The sequence below is a fragment of the Tupaia chinensis genome, unplaced genomic scaffold, assembly GCF_000334495.1.
Source record: "Tupaia chinensis unplaced genomic scaffold, TupChi_1.0 Scaffold138322_1, whole genome shotgun sequence".
In the NCBI taxonomy this organism is placed as follows: Eukaryota; Metazoa; Chordata; class Mammalia; order Scandentia; family Tupaiidae; genus Tupaia; species Tupaia belangeri.
In genome coordinates this window covers 2789723-2812384 of record NW_006198219.1, presented here as the reverse complement: position 1 = coordinate 2812384, position 22662 = coordinate 2789723, and the positions used below count along the sequence as shown (strand labels likewise).

The 22662-nt window shown below is 40.0% G+C and overlaps 3 protein-coding genes across 4 annotated transcripts in view; 2 read left to right on the top strand and 1 right to left on the bottom strand.

Annotated features, from left to right (window-relative positions):
- Window positions 1–1500: 1500 nt before the first annotated feature.
- LOC102477827 (splicing factor, proline- and glutamine-rich-like) lies at window positions 1501–22138 on the bottom strand. The gene is made up of 2 exons (XM_006161160.3): window positions 20527–22138; window positions 1501–2352 (listed from the first exon to the last, which is right to left on the bottom strand). The coding sequence occupies exons 1-2, from the start codon at window positions 20920–20922 to the stop codon at window positions 2326–2328; spliced, it is 423 nt and encodes a 140-aa protein (XP_006161222.1). The 5' UTR covers window positions 20923–22138; the 3' UTR covers window positions 1501–2325.
- Window positions 3069–8036, top strand: LOC102477387 (cAMP-dependent protein kinase type II-beta regulatory subunit). Its single transcript, XM_006161158.3, has 3 exons — window positions 3069–3157; window positions 3294–3432; window positions 7263–8036. The coding sequence occupies exons 1-3, from the start codon at window positions 3146–3148 to the stop codon at window positions 7394–7396; spliced, it is 285 nt and encodes a 94-aa protein (XP_006161220.1). The 5' UTR covers window positions 3069–3145; the 3' UTR covers window positions 7397–8036.
- HBP1 (HMG-box transcription factor 1) overlaps window positions 19772–22662 on the top strand; it is a 36983-nt gene continuing 34092 nt past the window's right edge. The window contains exon 1 of one of the 2 annotated variants that reach the window (XM_006161161.3): window positions 19772–20203. In XM_006161161.3, the coding sequence (XP_006161223.1) occupies window positions 20030–20203 (174 nt within the window). In that variant the 5' untranslated portion in view covers window positions 19772–20029. Of the gene's footprint in view, window positions 20361–22662 lie in introns of both variants that reach the window. The other variant, XM_006161164.3, reaches the window with a different exon arrangement.

Here is a 22662-nt window from a genome sequence, read left to right as displayed (position 1 = left end):
GGTTTTTATACGTTGTATATTTGATAAATTTTTCATCTGTATGTAGTGATGGATTAAATGCATTACTGCTAGCCAAATGACCTGTTAAAAATGATTTGCTTGATAGCCAGTAAGCTCTTTGAATATTTTTATTGATATAATTAACTGCTAATGACTATGTATTAAATCATCAGATGGCTTTCTGCATAATTTTATATCTGTGCATGATATTCATATCTGTATAAAGAGTAAGATATAATTGATAATAATTTTTTAAAATGTCATTTATAAGGGGAAAAACAGATGATGCATTCCATGAGATTAATGAGAACCCAGAAGGTACACTGGAAGATACTGTAAAGTTTTGCCTGATCAGTTCATGATAAAAACCTCTTGAGGCTGCTCTCTGATAAAATTCACAGAGAAGGGAACTTACTGTATCATAATTGCCCTCCAAGCACTAAATGTGGACCAACCTGTTATTATTTAACCCCTTGTCTAAGATCCTAGCTGTAACCTGTAGTATTACATACCTCAGGTAGAATAGTACTACCAAAAAGTAGGATTTATAATGACAGTTGAATTTCACAGGTAAAGCATATAGATCATAGCACTTTGCTAGTTATATTTTTGATACATTGAACAAATTTAGATTCCATCATTTTATATCATAACATCATATATTGTGCTCTTTATTTTAAATATTGTATCTTTTTTTTTGTAGGGGTTTTTTGTTTGTTTGTTTTTTGTTTTTTTGTTTTGTTTTGTTTTTGCTATAGGGCATGTGCACTCTCCAGAAAAACAGAGAGTGACAGAGAGATAGAAAGCAAGAAATCACCCTCCAGGGGAGATGGCCATGCCACAATCCCTTCTCCTCCATTGTCCTCTTGGAATCTTGGGCACGCACATGCACTCGGCGTTGAGTTTAAGCCACCTGGTCTGAGACTTGAACCATGACCAACTACATGGGAGTCCAGCAATATAGCCATTACTCTAACTGCTGGTTCCAATATTGTATCTTTATACCTGAAACAAGATCCAGGGACTGTGAGACTGAGGAAAAGATCATTGTATTAGAAGGCAAATAAACAAGCAAATTTCTCAGTCTGCCTCCCTCCCCATGAAATATATGTATGGATTGAAAAGTAGAGTGAATTTGAAGAATAGGCTAAGGTTCTACTCTTTTCGATTTTTTCTTTTTAAGAGAGATTTTTGCTATAAGGCATGTGCACTCACCACAGAGACAGAGAGAAATACAGAGACAGAAAGCGAGAAATCAGCCCCCAGGGGGGATGGCCACACTGCAGTCCCTTCTTCTCCATTCTCGTTTTGGGAGTTAGGGCGCACACACATGTACCCAGCGTGAGTTTTAAGCCTCTGAGTCTGGGACTCAAACCATGGTAGCTACGTGGGAGTCCAGTGATGTAACTATTACGCTATCTGCTGGTCCCCTACTCTATCAATTTTTAAATAACAAAATGTGGAACACTTTTTAAATGGTATTTTTAAGCCTCGTATTTTGAAATAATTATAAATTTCACAGGAAATTGCAAAAATAGTACTGAGAGATCCCCTGTAATATTCACCCAGTTTTTCCCAATGCTCCTTGCATCACTGTTATACAATATCCAAATGAGTAGGCTGACATTGGCACAGGCCACAGACCTTATTCAGATTTCGTCAGGCTTACATATACTTGAAGTATGTTTTAAAGATAAACAAGAAAACTTACACGGCAATGAATACACCTACCTATTATAATTTAAAACATTTGAAAATTTAACAGGAAACTTACGAAAATCTGGTATAAAACTAAGGAAAAGGAGAGATGCTATACTTAGGGTTTATTAAAGTTTAGGGTTTATTAAAGTTATGTTTGTACATCAATTGTCTTTTACCTTTATTAATGTCTGTACTATATCTTACACGTCTGTACTATATTATAGAAGACTAGATTCAATAGAATTCTTTGTGATATAATTTGATAATACTCTTTTTGAATTGTACTAAAGAGTTTTAAAGGACCAAAGTTTCTCCAGATCACTTTGAGAGGCTCAAAAAAACCCAGTATCTGTGTTATTATCTTCCATGTTGCACCACTTTATTCAGAAGGCATTCTTGGACATCACGACGGAGTTCACTCAAAAGCAAAAACGAGAAAAAATGGGTCTGAAGTTAGAAATGGCAGGCCATTTTTTTAGAAGTCTCTTTAAGGCCTCGAGGCTGATTGTCAATAGTTCAGCATTTCGAAGTGTGGTCCTTCGTTCACCGGAGTGAAAATGTCAAGGTCAACATATGTTGCTCCCCATACATCTGGGTGCTTTCTGCCCTTTGCTGGTTGATGGGTTACCTTGGATCACCAGGCCAGTGCCTCTGTTAGGGGGACAAAGGGCACACATTTTAGCACTTCCAAGGAGCACAGGGTCAGCTGACGTGTTCCTGGTGACTGAGAAGATGCAGCTTGGATACACAGCCGTGTCATCATTTCTAGTCAGGCATGTGTTACTCAAGCTGAGATTGGGGCAAAATTCTTACCCCAGTGACTTTTGCCATATTTTCTTGGCTTGTGGTAAAAATGCTTTGGTAAAGAGTATATCATTTCAGATCATTTCACAGATGAAACCATCACTATATAATTGTCAATCATAACCTTTCTGTTTAGATATTGAAATAGCCTGTTCCTGGGAACCAGCAGTTAGCGTAATGGCTATGTCGCTGGACTCCCACGTAGTCAACCGCAGTTCGCATCCCGGACCCGGTGGCTTAAAACTCAGGCCAGGCGCGTGTGCATGCGTGCCCAAGATCCCAAGAGGAGAATGGAGGAGAAGGGATTGCGGCGTGACCATCCCCCCAGGGGGGTGATTTCTCGCTTTCTGTCTCTCTGTCTCTCTCTGTCTGTCTGGCGAGCGCACGCACCCTATAGCAAAAACCTCTCAAAAAAAAAAAAAAAGAAAGAAAGAAAGAAAGAATAGCCTGTTCCATGGAGTTTCTGTTTTCAGGCAAATACCTGTACATTAGGATTGGACTGATTCCAGGAATATGATCATAAATATGATTGCTGTTATATAAATTTGCATTTTCAGTGTCTGTTTTTGTTGTTTTATTCTAATAGGGAGATTCAGCAGATTCTTTCTTTATTGTTGAATCTGGAGAAGTGAAAATTACAATGAAAAGAAAGGTAAGTATTCCTAAGATCTAAAAATTTGTATAATATTAACAAGGAACATCATAATTTTCTTTTTGATGTTTAGATGTGGTTAACTTTTATTTTTTATAAAAGGCATAAAAGTTGTTATTTTTAATTACTTTGTCAGGGTAAATCAGAAGTAGAAGAGAATGATGCAGTAGAAATCGCTCGATGTTCTCGGGGACAGTACTTTGGAGAGCTTGCCCTGGTCACTAACAAACCTCGAGCTGCTTCTGCACACGCCATTGGGACTGTCAAATGTTTAGGTAGGAATTACAACAGTGAGCCCACTTCTCCTGGTTGAAACTGTTTCATGCATGTTATGCGACAGTGTCGTAGAGATCATTTTACTGGGTTCACAAGTTGCATGGTCTCCACAAAAGGCAACAAGTCTGGAATTCATTGCATTATTAAATCAATTAGGGAAGCCATTCTTTTCTTTGAGAATTTGTACATACATATATGTTTTGCCCTTTCATATATGTATGAAACGACATCTTTACTAATTAAAATAAGAATTTCAAGTACCAAGTTTTGTATCTAATCTGTAAAATAAACAACATGTGCTGTGTGTCCTCAAAAGAGAAGGCGAGGCCCAGCTGTGGTGGCACAGTGGTAGCACAATACCCTGCAATGCCAGAAGCTATAAGAAGATGAGTGTTCAGGTCCTGGGTCAACCTGACCTGTACAAGCTGGGCATGTGTGGCCCGTGATCCTAAAGGTTGGGAGAGTCTGGGGAGGATCACAGTGTGAGGTCCTATTGAGAGAGTTTCTCTTTCTCTCAATACATTTACTTTTTAATTTTTTTTATTAAAAAAAAAAAAGCTAAAATACTATTTTTATACAAGTCCATTGTCAAGTTCTCTGGGGAAGTTGACATGTCTGTGAAAATATTTACTCATCTAAGCAATGAGATACTGAGTCAGGTTAGTCAAAGCATAATCAAATGTTCTTTGTTGTGCAAGTATGTATTACTTTCTTCCCCCTAAGTAGCTTGGCAGATGGGAGATTTTATATTTGAGACCTCACTTGATTTTCCTTTTTAAGTTTTTTTTTTTCTTTTTTCTTTTTTCTTTTTTTTTTTTCCCCCATAGTGCCCATGCACTTGTCAGAGAAAGACAGAAAGACAATGAAAGGAAAAGTGAGAAATCACCCCCTAAGGAGGATGGCCATGCTGCTATCCCTTCTCCATTCTCCTCTTGGGACTTTGGGCACACATGCACATGATCCTGGCTTGAGTCTCAAGCCACCAGATCTGGACCTTGAACCACCGTCAGCCATGTTGGAGTCCAGTGCTTTACCCACAGCACCACCTGCTGGCCCTGAAATCACTTGTTTTAATGAAAAATATGGGCCAGCCAATGGTGGTGGTTAAGGCATTTGGATCCCACATGGCCTACCATTTGACTCAAGTCCTGGACCCAGTGGCTTGAAAAAACATGCTGGGCTCATGTGCACTGGTACTCAAAGTCCCTAAAGGATAAATGGAGAAGGGATTGCAGCATGACCATCCACCGGGGGTGGGAGGGGTGATTTCTCATTTTCCCTCTCTCTGAATCCCTTTGTCGAGTGTCCTCTAGCATTTTTTAAAAAAGAAAAATGTGGGACCAGCAGATAGTGTAATAGCTATGTTGCTGGACTCCCATGTAGTACACGGCAGTTCAAGTCTCGGACCTGGTGGCTTAAACTCATGCCGGGTACATGTGCGTGTGTGTGCGCACCCAAGATCCCAAGAGGAGAATGGAGGAGAAGGGATTGCAGGGTGGCCGGGGGGGGTTCTCACTTTCTGTCTCTCTCTGTCTTTCTGGCGACCACACGTACCCTATAGAAAAAAAAAACCTCTCCCCCCCCAAAAAAAATGTAATTCAGAAGATGGCAATGTACATGAATTTTTCTTTAAGAAAATTGATTTCACAGTGATTAGCTTCTTTATGCTCTTCATCTACAATACAACATACTTAGGTTCAATGATTCTTAGAATTAACTTCTTAGAGAAGCCACTTTCTACAGTGTTTTGAATAAGTGTATTGATCAGGTGTTCTAGTATTGGACCACTGGAAAAATCATGACATTATTTTTCTATACAAAAATGTATCATGACTTTCCCAATGACCTCATATCAATAGAATGAAAAAGAAGACAATTAGAAACTGATAGGTAATTTCCCTGGCTAGAGCTATCATACAGTAAGAATACAGATGACCTGAGTGAAATTCCATTGATTTTTTTCTGTAATAAGTTATTATATTCACATTAAGGAAAATCTGGAAAACAGAAAATGTGAGAAAAACTGAAAAACTAAGAATCACTAATACCACCACCACTACTCAATGCATTTCCATGATTATAATTTCTGTTGTTAAGACAGTTCTTTTTTTTTTTTACCTTTATTTATTTACTTTTTTTTTTTTTAATTTGACCAGAGACGGATAGAGAGAGAGAGAGACAGAGAGAGAAGGAATGAGAAAGCAAGCTGCTAGTTCCAGGACTCAGACTGCGGTCAGCCATGTGGGAGTCCAGCACACTTATCCACCATGCCACCTGCAGGCCCCAATTTAGACAGTTCTTTAAACTGAGTTTTTCATTTATTATAGCTTATTTATTTATTTATTTATTTATTTATTGGAGAGGTTTTCGCTATAGGGCGCGTGTACTCGCCAGACAGCGAGAGAGACATAGAGACAGAAAGCGAGAAATCACCCCCCAGAGGGGATGGCCACATCGCAATCACTTCTCCTCCATTCTCCTCTTGGGATCTTGGGCACGCACACACATGCGCCCGGCGTGAATTGTAAGCCACCGGGTCCGGGATGCGAACCGCGGTCAACTATGTGGGAGTCCAGTGACATAGCCATTACGCTAACTGCTGGTTCCCCAACTTATGGTTTTTTAATTACATAAATTTTTAACATTCTATTAGGTAAATATAAATATGTTAAATTATTTAATCATTTCTCATTGGTAAATATTTAGAGGGGTTTTGTTCCTTTTTTTAAAAAATGTGCATACATAAAAAGCTTTTTCATGTGTAGAATTTTCCCTTAGAAGTGGTTTGCAAGAAGAGTTTAAAAAATGTCTTTTGATATTTCCAGATCACTCATTTATACCAATTTATGTGTTACTATCAGTGTAGACTGCCCATTCACCCTGTTCTAAACTTTGCCCTTTTTTTCTTTATGAATTTGAAGGGCAAAAAGAATGCATTTTGTCTGTGGTAGAGTATGATTGTATTTTCCATGTGTTTATTATGAATTTAGTTTCTGTTTTTTGGGGGGAGAGGTTTTAACTATAGGGCACGTGCGCTTTCCAGAAAGACAGAGACAGAGACAGAAAGCGAGAAATCACCCACCAGGGTAGATGGCCACACTACAGTCCCTTCTCCTCTATTCTCCTCTCAAGGTCTTGGGCACGCACACAAGTGTGCCCGGCATGAGTTTAAGCCACTGGGTCCGGGACTCAAACTGCGGTCAACTACATGGGAGTCCAGTGACATAGTCATTACGCCAACTGCTGGTCCTGTAAATTCAGTTTCAAAATACATGATACTGACAAACAAAACGATACATAGTGTGTACTTATAGAAGTGAACAAAAGCATTATGTTGGCTGTCATTCTGAATTACATGGACAATAGTCTAACAGAGTATAAAAATTACAAAAGGTAACATTTGTTCTTTACAATGGGGCATTATAAACCCTGAGAACACAGAAGCAGAATAAAAAACACTCTCTTGCTGCCTTTGAGGAGTTCATATTACTAAGATGGAGACACAAAATATATTAAAAATATTCCGAGGTCTCACCATGTTAGTCTCCATTCTTTTCTCAGCTTAGATCAGGACCCAGTGTTGGCAACCTAGCATTGTATTATTAATATATCAGATTGCCAAGGGACCTCAGAGTGTGGCCTGAGAAGGGCCTGACTGTTCCCTTTTTGACGTGGAACATTGTTACATGTATGCTTTTTTAATGTATTTTACAATATTTACCTTAAAATGTCATTGTACTGTTCATATGTAGAGTGGATGTTATAAATGACTTAGAAATTCTGCAGGTTTGCAAAGAATTATTTTTCTTTTATTCTTCACTTTTCTTAGCCATGGATGTGCAAGCATTTGAAAGGCTTTTGGGACCTTGCATGGAAATCATGAAAAGGAACATCGCTACCTACGAAGAACAATTAGTTGCCCTGTTTGGAACAAACATGGATATTGTTGAACCCACTGCATGAAGCAAAAGTATGGAGCAAGAAGACCTATAGTGACAAAATTACACAGTAGTGGTTAGTCCACTGAGAATGTGTTTGTGTAGATGCCAAGCATTTTCTGTGATTTCGGGTTTTTTCCTTTTTTTACATTTACAACGTATCAGTAAATGGTAGAGATTTAATAGTCAATAGGCTTTAACATCACTTTCTAAAGAGTAGTTCATAAAAGAAGCAACATACTGATAAAATGACTTTCTACTCCACAAAATTATTTGACTGAAAAGTTTATTTAAATGATTGTAATATACTGAAAGTATTCATGTTTAAGAAGATAACTAGGGGATGTTATCATAGGCTATATGTGTTTGACTTACTCAGATCGATAATATATTAGTGACTATGCCCATACAAGAAGAAACTTGGCAGTGAATCATGCTCCATGGCATGGCATCATATTCTTTTTATAACTCATTATACTTAGTGGAATTTTAATCATTTTCATTTTAAAGTTTTTCTGGCTTGATAAGTTTTGTGCTGGCCTTGGCCTATTGGTGAAATGATTTAAAACATCATATGCAATTTCAAAACTTTTTATATTTTTGCAATAAAGTACATTTTGACTTTTTTGGCATAATGTCAGTAACCTATGTATTCTAGTGGTTTTAAGGACAGGCAATTTAGTCAGTATAAAGGAAGGGAAAAGAGTCTTTTTTAGATGAGAGATCATTAATGCATTTTTTTTTCTTTTCCTCATAAGCATATACCTTCACTTCCTTTCTTCACATTGCAGTTCTATATTCTTTAAAAATTTGATCTTGACATTTAATGTCATAAAATTTTTAGAAAAAGCTATTTAAACTGTTAAATCAGACTTATTTTCTAAAAGTCTAAAATCTTATACTTAGAAAAAGACCTTCCCATACCAAAAATATTTTGGTATCTTTGTTAACCTGCCCACTGGATATTTCTTATAATAAGATCCTTTGCAGACTTCTGCTCCCATGGGCTTCTGTTCTTGTAGTGGACCAATTCCCAGTCTTATTGATCAGCAACCAGTGAGGTGTGGTGTTTGTTTTTGTCTTTTTTCATTAAAGGCATCCTCTAAGGTTGTAGAAATAAAAGTTTTATAAGCAAAAACATGTATAAAAATAAATGGAATTTCTTTCCAGACCACTACTCATTAGGCCTTGTCATATACTTTAATGAAGATCTATAGTTAAGTGTACAGAATGAACTTAACCATCCCAGATTTTCACTGATTTTGGATACACTTAGTATTCTATCACATGCGATGAATTATGTTCAACTAAAGCAATATACATAAAAGATCTCTAGGCCCCCTGACTCAATGTCCAACCAGTTGTTCGCTTTTAAGTGAGCAGTTTCATTCTGGGAAGCATGATTTAAAAGAATATATATAGAGACATGGGTAAAATTATTCTCTAGCTAGTGTGGTCTTACTGGAGAATATTTATGGCCCCACTTTTGTATATGAAAATGTGGTTAGAATGTTAATTGGATAATGTATATATAAGAAGTTAAATGAAGTATGTGTCATTTCAGCCACATTTTAGAACAGTTTTAACATTTTTGCAAAATGTTCTTAAGGAAAAGAACTCTCTAGGTGAAGATGACTTGTTCTTACTTCAGATTTTATTTTAAAAGCCATTTCTGTTTAACAAGAAAAAACACAAAAGAACCCCAAATTCCTGGTTCATCATTCTGTATTCTTTATTCACTTTTTCAAGTTACCTATTTTGTTGTCTAAGCCGATTGTTACCTATTCATGGAACAGCAAACAAATGCCTGTTGAATAAAGAACTCTGACCAAGGCTATAAATGCCAGTTACATTATTTTCAGTATTGTTGATTATATTTAAATTTTCCTTATAATAAAGCACACTTTTATAATAAAATATACGATGATTGTTTTTAATACTTTTTGCTTGTTTCTTTAACATGACTTGTCTAGCGCAGTGAAAAGCATGGTAGAGCGTGGCATGTGGAAGTTAACCAAGGGCATAGCACAGCAAGGAAGCATAGTTCTGAACTTAAATTTTAACTATTGGTCATATGTGAAAGAAATAATTGTGGTATGTTGCAGATTAATTTGGCCATTTAGAATAACCAAATAAATAAACCTGGCTAACTAGGGGAATTTATGTGTACAACTATCTAATTAAAACAAATCAAGTTTGACTTGTGGAATAAATTATTTAATCACTAACCAAGAGTCTTACTCTTTGGGAATTCTCTGATGATATTTCAAGGACGGTGCCTCATACACACCGCATGAGACACAGGTTGGTGAGTATATTTGGGTTACTATTATGATCTCTGGCTGGCAGATCATTTAAATACTTTAAAATGCTGCAAGTGAAACAGGACATAAGGCAAGGAACTTTGGATTTTATTAAAAAGTGTAAGGTTAAGAAAAGTGCTGAGTTATTTTCCTTCTTAGAGCATCTTGAAAAATACTGGTAAAGGGGCTGGACAAATGGTGGTGCAGTAGTAAAACGTGATGCTCTGTGAGGCTGAGCATGTGGGAGGATTCTGGGTTCGTATCCAGAGACCTTCCTGAGTAGACCTCAGGCCTGTGTGGGCTTCCACTGGCTGAGACTGGGGAAGATCATGGCATGGGGCCCTGTTGGGGATGCTCTGTCTCTCTCTTATCTCTCGCTTATGGAAGAAATAAACTTATAAAAGTTCCAATTTAATTTTTCCTAACTTTCTTAAATGTTATAACAAGGATTAGATGGCCTTTGGTATTCTTTTTTCTCTTTCTTTCTTTTTTTTTTTTTTGAGAGTTTTTTTGCTTTGGGGCACATGCACCTGCCAGAAAGACAGAGACAGAAAGCGAGAAATCACCCCCCAGGGGGGATGGCCACACCCGCAATCCCTTCCTCTCCATCCTCCTCTCTGGATCTTGGGCACTCATGCACACACGCCCTGTGTGAGTTTAAGCCACAGGGTCCGGGACTTGAACTGCAGTCAACTACATGGGAGTCCAATGACATAGCCATTATGCCAACCTTTGGTATTCTTAAGGAAGATTAATAATATATAAGCCTAAAGGATTAAACCAAGGCTTTGTTAAATAGCTGAATAAGAGATTCTATTATCTAAATAAAATGTTAATACTTAAGGGAAAAATAGAGTTATAAGGAATACTGGCTTCAAGGATGAAAGATAGCTTGAGGTTCAGCCTGATGTTGAATATACAAAAGAATTTTGACCCAAAGGAAGTAACTGGAATAAGAAGACAACTTTACCTGCTCCAGAATACTTTTAAAGACAACTAAGCTGTTTGAGCAACTGAAACTACATAGTTGTTCACAGGTATTTAAAAAATGTAAGTCTAATGAATTATGGGAATATAACCAGTAATGTACACCTATTATTGTTGAGGACTATGTGCCCCCACCATAATTTTGAAGGTTTAAATCAGTTTAATTTGTATACCCAAGTATTGGTGACTTCACCGAAATCATTTACTTTGTGAGTTGATGGCCTAACTCACAAAATTGAGATCTCCTGGTTCCTTGTCTAATTCCTGACCTTTGTATATTTTTCCAAATAATGTGAATGGACCTAGTATATAGAGAAATTGGTATGAAGTTTCTGATGCAGAGAGTTAAGACTATTTTGAAAGAAAAAATTTTATTTGACCAATAGATCCGAGTCCTTACTGTTTATAACTCACCTGGAAAATCCCGAAGAAGCATATATGATTTCTAAATGTGAAGATGTGACTGGGTATGATATGAAATTGTCTAGAATATTAACCAAAATGCCACCCATCAAATGGTGATTTTCTCAGAATTTTGATTGAACCATAGCCTCAATTCTGCCATTGCTCTAAATATTAAAAGTTATTGCAAAATGTATATATGTGAAATGTTTCATTCGCACCAATTATAACTGATTAATTATAGTATGTAAATGCATTTTTTACTCTCAGGTAGAAAAAAAAAAGAAAATTACTTATTCCAGGCACGAGGGCAAGTATTAAGAGTGAATTGGAAATGAACCCTGAAAGGGCAAGAGCAGTATTAAGTGTGAATTGGAAATGAACCCTGAAAGGGTAAAAGCAGTATTGGCTTTTGACCCCAACAATCCAGATGTGAATCCCTAAGTATATTTTATTTATCGGAAAAAAACAAAAAAAAACTTAGAAAATAGAACCCCTGAATGAGCGTATGAGCAGGAACTATGACCAGTCAAGGGCCAGCCAGAGGCATAGTGACTCAGATGGTTGGATCCCACATCACTATGTGGTTTGAGCCCCAGACCTAGGGGCGTGAAAAACATGCCGGGCACATGTGAATGCATGCCCAAAGTCCCGAAAAGAGGGGGAGATGGAGAAGAGATTTCTGCATGACCACGCCCCACTGAGAGGTGGTGTTTCTCATTTTCCTTCTCTTCCTCCCTATGCGAGAGTGTGCATCTTCTAGCAAATTAAAAAAAAAAAAAAAAAGATTAATGATGTGCATTTCCTCATAACTTTTTCTTTTAAATAATCTTTTTCTGATTTCTTCTTATTTTTTAATTCGCTATGGGGCATGTGTGCTCACCAGAGAGAGAGACAGAGGGAAAGGGAAAAAGCAAGCTGCCAGGTCTGGGCCCCGAACTGTGGTCAGCCACGTAGGAGTCCAGGACCTTAACTATTATGCTACCTGTACCTCTCAGTAACTTGTCATTAGTTTTTCATCAGGCATCTATTTATTGATTATGAACCAGATATAATCTGGTTCTAATCAGACATAATCTGGTTCCTTGTCTAATTCTTGACCTTTGTATATTTTTGATGGTGACTGATAGGGAAGGAGGAGATCATATAAATATGGGAGGAGGCAAATATAGGCAAAAACGACTAAATTCAGCAGTGCGATAAAGCTATGTAATACACTATTTCTGTGATATTCATTATCAAGCTTAATTGTCCCTAAAATGAGATACTTCAAGCTAGTAACTAAAAATGTGCAGGGCCTAGGATACCAGATGTATTACTTGGGAGTCTGGGTTAAATAGGTATCAGGAATGATCTATTCTAGAAAACTTGGAATGACAGACATGAGAGCAGACACTCGAGCTTAATTTTATATTGGAAGTAAGATGAAGTAGAATTATTTCTCTTCTCTAAATACATTTCCATTTATGCCAAATAGAACAACACAAATTTGCTGAGGGCAATAGGGAGCAAATTCCCCACTATGTTCTTAGTATACCCAAATTTATCTCCTAGACTTGGATCTCCTAAACTCCAGATCAATGCATTCAGCCACCTACAGGACCCTGTATTGGAATTTCCTGCCCACACAGCATGCTTATCAATTGTTTTAAAGTTGAACCATTTCTTCTCCCATTTCTGTCTAGTTCTCAAATCTGTTCTCTCTCCAACCCTCCCAGTCTGCATCGATAGCATCAATATACCTAGCACATGGTGATTACCCAAGCCAGGGATCCAACGCTCATTCTTTTTTTAAAAACTGCTTTATTCATTATAGAGTATGTACCCGTGCATGAGAGTGTAAGTCATGCTGTAATCCTTTCTTCTAGTCTTCCACCGTGTTGGAGCTTAGGCACTAGTGTAATTGCCCTGGCTGGCTGGACTGGGAATTGAAACCCTGTTCATGTGGGATCAAGCCTCTCTGGAGCAGTGCATTTCTGCTGTGCCACTGAATCAGCCCAAAACAATTATTATTTTTTCAAGAAATATTTAACTTTATTTTAATGTGACCAGAGAGGGACAGAGTGAGAGAAAAAGAGAGAGAGGGAGAGAGAGAAGAGAGAGAAAGCGAGAAAGCAAGCCACCAGTCTGAGACTCGAACCATGGTTAGTCATCTGGGAGTCCAGTACCCTTAGTGACCACACCACCTGCCGGCCCTCCCCCAACAATCATTTTTTATTCCTCCCTTTTATGTTGACCCTTCTTTCTAATGGTTATAGTTTTAAGACACCCACATATTAGCCATTGAAGAAGGGTCTTGATTTATGGTCATCTAAGCAAATGTAAATGTTTAGTTGCATTAAGAGTTCCATGGGCTCTTTTCTGTCTGGAACCATGGAGGGCATTCAATCAAAAGAAGAAAAAGTTTCCTGCTGCAGCACAATTTTTTTTAAGAAAAAGATTCCTGCCGTGCCAAAAACCCTTAAGAAAAAGCAAAGGAATTTTGTGGAGCTGAAGATCAAGCACCTGAAAAAGAAGTTTGCTTAAAAGATGCTTTGAGGGAACATTAGTGTAATGGCTATGTCGCTGGACTCCCATGTAGTCAACTGTGGTTTGAGTCCCAGACCTGACGGCTGACGGCTTAAATTCATGCTTGGCACGTGTGCGTGCATGCCTAAGATCCCTAGAGGAGAACGGAGGAGAAGGGGTTGTGAGGTGGCCATCCCCCCTGAAAGGTGATTTCTCGCTTTTTCTGTCTCTCTGTCTCTCTCTGCCTTTCTGGTGAGCGCATGTGCCCTATAGTAAAAAATAAAAAATAAAAAAATTTTTAAAAAGATGCTTTGAAAGGCAAGGAAGAAGCTTATCTATGAAAAAGCTAAGCACTATTCTAAGGAGTACAGGCAGATACACAGAACTGAGATTTGTACGGGCAGGATGGCAAGAAAAGCTGGCAACTTCTATGCACCTGCAGAACCCAAACTGGTGTTTGGAATGAGGATCAGAGGTATTGGCAGAATGAGTGCAAGTTTCAAAGGTGTTGCAGCTTCTTTGCCTTCACCAGATCTTCAATAGCACCTTTGTTAAGCTCAACAAGGCCTCAGTTAACATGGTGAGAATTGTGGAACCATATGTTGCATGGGGTTACCCAAACCTGAAGTCAGTACATGAAGTAATCTACAAGCATGGTTATAGCAAAATCAATAAAAAGCAAATTGCTCTGATAATTGCTTGATCTCTTGGTAAATTTGGCATCATCTGCATGGAGGATCTGATTCATGAAATCTATACTGTTGGAAAAGGCTTCAAAAAAGCCAATACCTTCCTGTGGCACTCCAAATGATCTTCTCCATGAGGTGGAATGAAGAAAAAGACCACCCATTTTATAGAGGGTGGAGATGCCGGCAACAGGAAAGACCAGATCAAGATTTATTAGAAGGATGAACTAAGGTAGCCACCATGATTATTTTTGTAATCTGGTCAGTAAATAAACACAGTAACCGTTTGTTTTTTGTTTTTTGTTTTTTTTAATAATTATTTAATTTTATTTATTCATTCATTCATTTTCATTTGACCAGAGACAGACAGACACACAGAGAGAAGGAAAGTGAGAAAGCAAGCCTCCAGGTCTGGGACTCAAACCATAGTTGGCCATGTGGGAATGTCCAGCACCTCAACCATCATGCCACCTGCTGGCCCCCACAATAACAGTTTTTAGACTACAAAAAAAGAAAAAAAATTTCAAGAAACAGACACATAGTGGAGTTCTAAAATGGCACTCATTAGCATCCAGGCATTTAATTACAACTATAACTTACCTGAGTATTTTGAACTAAGTTAATTATAAAATTAACTAATTTAAAGTATAATAAGATATATGGGAGAGTCAGCAGGTGGCGTGGTGGTGAAGGCACTGGACATTCCCATATGGCTGACCACGGTTCTAGTCCCAGACCTGGTGGCCTGCTTTCCTACTTTCCCTTTCTCTGTGTCTCTCTCTGGTCAAATTAAAATAAATGAATGAATAAATAAAAAATAATTCTTAAAAAAAGATATATGGAAGGATTTGTGAGTATATAAATAATTGACTAAGGGGCTGGCTCTGTGGCCTGCTGGTTAAGGCACCCAGATTCTAAATAGCCGACGGGTTCAGAAACTGGACCCAGCAGCTTTTGATTACATGCGTGCCCAGAATCCTAAAAGGAGGGAGAAAAAGAGAAGAAGGGATTGCAACGTGACCATTTCTCATGGGGGGTGTTTTCTCCTCTGGCTGACTGTCTCTCTGGTGAGTATATTACACACACTCTAGCAAAAAAATACATAATACAGTAAAAGATTTTCTGAGAGTTTGGACATGTAGTATTTTAGATCTTTTAAGAAGATTTCAAATAGTCTGTGGAAAAATGGAATTACAGTGTGAGTTTATTTTAGTGCAAAAAATAGTTTTTTCATAATATGCATTTTCCATGAATTTTCAAAGACTCCACGTACACATGCTCTATTTCCTAATTTTAGTACTTGAGTGATTTCATTGGTTTACCTTTTAACAATTTGAACAGTAATATTCTGAATATTCAGGCAATGGTTATTATGTGTTTGAATGTCTTCTCAGTTCAGCAAAGTAGTCACCAGTGTGCCAGATATGGTGAGGTTAAGGGGAATATATTGTTTGCTTTTACCCCAAATAAGCCTTATCCAGTTTTTGGGACCAGCAGTTAGTGTAATGGCTATGTTGCTGGACTCTCATGTAGTCGACCACGGTTCGAGTCCTGGACCCGGTGGCTTAAACTCACACTGGGCGCATGTGCATGCATGCCCAAGATCCCAAGGGGAGAATGGAGGAGAAAGGATCGCAGTATGGCCATCCCCCTGGGCGGGGGAGGGGGGTGATTTCTTGCTTTCTTGTCTTTCTGGAGAGTGCATATGCCCTATAGCAAAAACCTCTCAAAAAAAAAGAAAATGTAGTGTTTTTTTTTTTTTTTCTTCTTAAAGGTTTTTACCATAGGGTGGCATTCGCTCACTGGAGAGAGACCGAAATAGGGAAAGGGAAAGTGAGAAATCACCCCCAGGGGGGGTAGCCACACCACAATCCCTTCTTCATTCTTCTCCTGGGATTTTGGGCACACATGCACATTCACCTGGCATGATTTCCAAGCTGCCAGATCTGGGACTGGAACCATGGTCAGCCATGTGGGAGTCCAGCACCCTTAGCCCCCGTGCCATTTTTTTTTTTTTTTTTTATCTTTAACAAAACTTGATGTTTCTTTATAACAGACGTAATTTTACAAACTGCTGAAAGAACATTTTGAGATGAGTTTATTGATACATTTTGGCATAGATTTTGTGTTTGTTTGTATGCTATATTGTGTCTATACTAACCAAGAGAAGGAATTAAGCTGATTTTTTTTTTAAGAGATTTTTTGCTATAGCATGCTTGTGCCCACTGGTGAGAGAGTGACAGAGAGACAGAAAGCAAGAAATCACCCCCAGGGGAGATGGCTATGCTGTAATCCCTTCTCCGTTCTCTTGGTATCTCGAGCACTCACACACATGTGCTCTATGTAAGTTTTAAGCTGCGAGGTCCAGGACTTGAACCGTGGTCAACTATGTGGGAGTCCAACGACATAACCATCATGCCATTGGCTGGTCTCTAGGCTGATTTTTTAAATGTCAATTTTATTATGGTAACAGTTTAAGGACAGGTAATACTTTTATAATTATATCTGCTTTAGTCTAAAAATATAATTTACATACATGAAAATTTCCAAGGAGATTTCAACTAGTTTGTAGTTTGATGTTTGTTCTGACTTCTAAGTTGGCTAGTTTTGTTGGTAGCTCAAGAATGAATAATGTTCCTGTTAGATAAACACATGGTACTAATATGGTCATTTAGAAGACAGGACTAACTGTCCACTTAAAGATGTATGGAATTATAATACCTTTATTTAATCAGTTGTGACTGAATATCTGACTGTAACTCATATTGAAAGACTTGAACAAAAATGAGATAAAATGAAAAAACTTTTTATCTTTGTATTCTCATCATAGTTAGCATAGTGGTCAACAAATAGAATTAATTTTCTTTTAAAATTTCCTTTATGAGAGGAGAGACAGATAGGCACCACTGACAGGGTCTTCACATTGCTATGCTCCCACCAGCCCTGCAGCCAGCCAGGATCTTTTGCCTCCGGTGGGCCTGTTGTATTCAGATACACCAGGGATACGAACCTGAGTCGTCCTGCCGTATGGTACGTGGAATGGAATGTTTTTGAATGAATGAACGTTTTATAGCACTATTAAAGAATAATTATTTAAAATCATGTATAATATTTAATATGAAGTCGAATTTATTCTTTCCATCCTAGTGTCTACCAGTAAAAAAAAAAGTTGCCACTAAGGCCTTTGATAAAAACTTAAAATAGTTAAATAGTTAAAATAGTTTAACTTTTAAAGATAAGGTTCAGGGGACAATAGGTAGCTCGTGATTAAGGTGCTGGACTCCCACATGGCCAATCCTGGTTTGAGTCCTGGACCTAGTGGCTTAAAAATCACTCTGGGCATGTGTGTGCTTGCCTGCCCTAAATTCCAGGAGAATGAAGGAGAAGGGATTGCTGCATGGTCATCCCTGCTGGGGGATGATTTCTCACTTTCCTTCTCACTGTCTGTCTGCCTCCTCTCCAGAAAGCACATATACCCTATGGCAAAAACCTAAAATAAATAAATAAATAAATAAATAAATAAATAAAGTTCAGGAGGCCAGCAGGTAACGATGTGTTGGTTAAGGCTTGTTAAGGGCTCACATATGGCTGACTGAGGTTTGAGTCCTGGACCCAGAAGCTTGAAAATCACACCTTAGTGAGTATGTGGGGTTACCCAAAAACCCCAGAGGAGTGTGGAGGAGAAAGGATTGCAGTGTGGCCATCCCCCCTGGGTGTGTGTGTGTATGTGTGTGATTTCTCACTTTCCCTCCTGTCTCTGTCTCTCTCCAGTGAGTGCAGTGCACGTGCCCTATGGCAAAAGCCTAAAAAAAAAAGTTTCAGTTGAAAGCAAATCTGAGTTTTTCACTAAAGAGGGTAAGGAAGAGTTGCTCACGCTCTTAACTTTTTTGTTTTTGTTTTTGTTTTTTTTTGAGAAAAGCTTTTTAATTTCCAGAAAGGAATTAGACATAAAAATCTCAGCTCTATTCAACAAATTTTAAATGATTCGGTGAACTCCACTGATTATTTTCCTTTTTTGTCAAGAAATTAAATGTGAAGAAGAACAAAACAAAGGGAAAGAAGAAAATAATAAAACAAGCATACATGCATACACACAGTAGCAAAGATGGTTCTTTTTGGGTCACTTTATTGTTTTGAAAGATGATAAAGTCAGATCCTGTTCTTTTTCCTCAGGGGAAAATTTTAGCATCTTATTGGCCCTCTTCTGAATTATTTTAAGAAAAAAAAAAGTCTGGTTACTATTTGTGAGCAGAGCAAGTAAATCTGTGATCACATGGTAGGGAGGACTAGTTTAAAATAATGTCACTTCAGGATTCAAATGGGAAGCCCCTAAAGTTATTTGAAAACTTGTTTCAGCATATGGAGGGTTATATTAGATGTCTTGACTTACGTGGGTTTTAGGTTATTTTTAAAAATTTAAGAAATATAAGAGGTTTTAAAGAAATAACTAGCTATGATTTCAGGCTTTTTCCAAAAGTTTGCTCTGAACAGATTTCTTAGGTAATTTTTCCCTAGTCTTAAGTTTAAGCATACGTTTAGTAACCTAAAGAAAACCTAAAGCATTGCTTAAGTGATTAAACACTGAAGGTTCAAAGGAGGAAAAAAGCTTAATAATGCCTTTTTATTGTGAATGGTAAAAATAGCACTTTATATATAGCGAAGCTACACGCGGCCATGTTTAAAGCGAAGGTAGCTATAAAGCAGAGGCGGTCAGCCTCTGGTGAGTCAGAGCATTGTAACTTAAGGAGGACCTCCTAGTGGAAACGAAGAGGAAGGGCACTTTTCTTTCTTTCATCAATGGGAAGCGCTCTGGAGCGTAAAAAGGGACAACAGAACCTCACCAAAGGAACAGATCTTGAGTCACAAATTAAATCAGTTTAAGGCATCCATTAGACCTCTCTGTTTTACCTTAACCAATGAGCAAGCTGGTGGACTTGGAGAACACAGCTTTGACTTGCCTCAGTCTCAAAGTACTCGCCCACTCTCCCTAACAGCTGTGCAAATTCTCTGTTCGCTGAGCTTCTTTCTCTTTCAGTGTCCATCCCAAAGCCTCACAGTGCCTGGCATTTAGCTAGTGTTCAACAGACCATAGGTGAATTGAATAGAGCCGACAAAGAAATCTCCAGTTGCTGTCTCCAGGGGCTGGTGCGGCAATGCGCAGGATAAAGGACTAGTTCTTCCCACGGCGGGTGGAGTCCAGCATCACCTTCATCATCCCCGTCGTGTCTGGGACCATGATTTGTGGGTGACCGAGTCGCTCGCCAGCCAGCCTGCACTGCTTCCGCCTATGCAGTCATCTCCTTCCCCTTGCACTAAAACAATACCTTGGCCTCCTGCCAAACTTTGAGCAGCGAGCCACCCTGATGGTTCCTGGCCTGGAATGGGTGCTTCGAGAGGCTTGGGCCGCCCTAAGTGCTAACAGAGGCCCAGAGGAAGAGAAAAGGCCCAAGCTTTAGAACACTCCCTTCCTCCGCCCCCTCCCTTTTGTCCCAGACACCAAAACAAACGAGCTGATACACGTGTCCCTATGACTCTTGTTTACTATCAAGACTGCGCTGCGCACGCACCTCTGGGATATGTAGTCCCACGGATTCCTCCCGCCAGCAACGTCCTAGCGCTACGGGGGAAGGCTGAGACTACGAACCCACAACCCATTTCGGAGGCAAAGTTTGGCTCGGATCCCTGGAGTCTCGGCAGCTGTCCAATCCAAAGGGCTTACTCTAGTGATTGACATGCCGTCTTCTCCAGTAAACACAACACAAAAGTCAATACATGCCCGCCTCCCGTGAGGGACCACGGTATCACCCAATGGGAAAAAGGAAAGATCGAATGACAGTTATGTCGACCAATAAGGCGGCGAAAGGGCTGGGAGGTGGCTCAACCCCCGGGGGGTTGAGGGGAGGGGGAAGACGAAGCTTGAAAGACTTGGTAATGGCGACGGGTTTGGTAAGTAGGAAAGTTTCGGCTGAGGAGTAAGATCCGCGAAGGGAGCAGTATCGCGCGCCAGGGAAGCCAGCATCAGTCCGAGAGGGGTTCGCGAGCTACTGATGGTGTTGTCGCTGCCGGGGCGGCCCGTGCCTGGGCTGCCCGCACTCCGCGGAGGGTTTGTTGTCTTTCAGTTCGGGAACGGGTGGGGGTGGGGAAGGGAGGGGCAGGAGCTCGAGGGGATCCGGCGGTCCGGCGAACTCCGGTGCGCGCTCTACCTCCGCGAGGGCTCCCCTCGCTGTGGGGGCACTTAACCGTCTAAGTACTGCTCGCGGCGAGCTTACCGGATCCGTGCTTGCCGCGAGCTCACCTGGGCTTCGCCGCGGCGGCGGCGCCAGGAGGGTCTCAGGGCGGGGGATGGGAGGAGAGCGGGCGCAGCCTGCGCCACGGACGGGTTGCGTGGTGGGTGGCCGGGCCGGGTGCGGAGACGGGGCGGGGAAGGGGCCGCCGCGGCGCCTTAAGTGCTTAGGAAAGTTTGACTTCAACTCCTTGCTTGTGGGCGGAGGGCCGGAGGTTGGCGGCGGGTGGTGGGCTGGACGGGTGTGGGGGACCCCAGCGAGGCACCGCCTCCTCTCTGGTCGTGAGGGGCTCGGGCCGAGCTGGGAAGCTCGCGCAGCGGCAGGGCCCCGGGGCTTATTGTTACGCAGTTCGAATGAATGGGCTCCGAGGCGCCTGCGCATTGGGGCTGTGCCGAGGGGAAAAACAAGCCTGGAGTCCAGGCTGCGGTCACATGATGGGGGGGAGGGGAGCGCGGTGAATGGCGAAAGAGGGTGGGGGATGGACTTGGCGAGAACCGGGAGGCGCTGCTCGGTGTGACCCAGAGCAGAGGCTTGGCAGGCGATTCCAGTCCCCGCCTTTCATTTTAGGCTGCTGCCGCAGGCAGATTAAAACACAACAAAAAAGAACCCAGGCGCAGTCGACAGCAGGGCTTTTTGTAGCTTTAACGCTGTGAGCCGTCGAGGGGATTCCACTCTCCGCTGTGCTCCCTGCGCCCTCCAGAGTCCGTTTTCAGGGAATTTCCAGCTAGAGTCATCTTTAAATCACTGGCAGCAGGGCAGTACTTGAGTTTTTTCTTTTTTTTTTTGTTTGTTTTGTTTTTTGTTTGTTTTGTTTTTGGCTCGGAGTGTCACTGATGCCAGGACTGGAGGAAGGTTGAAAAAAGTTGTGCACACTGGGAAGTGGTAGAGTCTTAGCAACCATTCCGACCAAGTGTTTAGGTTTGTTTTCCCTCAAAGTAGGAGTAAGGGATGACTTCTGATGGTTGTTTAGAAATTAAAGTTTACCTTTTGAGAATTAGAAAAAAATTTATAATTTAAACATTTTATATTGTTTTGACAGTGACCTAAATCTGAAATGAATTTCTTGTAGCTTTTTTTTCCCCCTTTTTTTGCTATTATGTTTTGCTTGATCTTGCAAACAAGACTGTAGGTCATCTGTTCAATTTCCTTGAATAAACTCAGTTCTCACTAGACCGGCAATATTTGACAAGTCTTAAATTTGGATTGTTTGTAGAAGAATTAAACCTCAAAGTTTTTGAGTTATTTTACACTTTGGAGGAAGTCATTTCACCATTTTAAAGTTGTATATTCTAATTTGACAAATTATAGAATAAAATTTTGATTTCACTTTCTAGTTTCCATCTTATTTAGTTTAATAAACCTTGTTACCTTTTCTTTGTGCCTGGAAAACTTTGTTCACTTCTCAAACTCCTACATATTTGGAGAGTATCTAAGATTTGTCTCATACCTGTAGTAGTAGTGAGTGCTTGACAGTGCATATTCTCAGACTTCAAACATAATGGTGTGGGACCAGGAGTTAGTGTAATGGCTGTGTCGCTGGACTCCCATGTAGTTAACCGCAGTTCGAGTCCCCTACCGGGTGGCTTAAACTCATGCCAGGCGCGTGTGCGTGCGTGCCCGCCCAATATCCCAAGAGGAGAATGGAGGAGAAGGGATTGCGGTGTGGCATCACCCCCGGGAGGGGGGGGTTGATTTCTCCCTCTCTTTCTGTCTTTCTGTCTGTCTCTATCTGGCAAGCACACGTGCCCTATAGCAAAAACCTCTCCAGAAGAAAAGAAAATGATGGTATGCCTTGAAAGAGTTGTCTCCTTTAACTTCTTGGACTCTATTCACTGTCCAAGTGCCCAGTGAGGAAGGCAAATGGCGTGGACTAAATGAATGCACTAAGCCCTGAAGGTTCTGGGTGAATTGCAAGCAAGTCTCCTGTATATCATATTTAAAATGAAAATGTCAGTACTTTTTTCCATATGGAAAAAAGTAACACCCCAATAGCAGGACAATGCCAGGTATTTTATGTGTTTCTTTTAAATACGAAAGTGAATATTGACTTGGGATGGAAAAAATGGTTCATAAAAAATGTTTAAAAATCCAAAATTGACAATTTCTGGTATATCACGAACA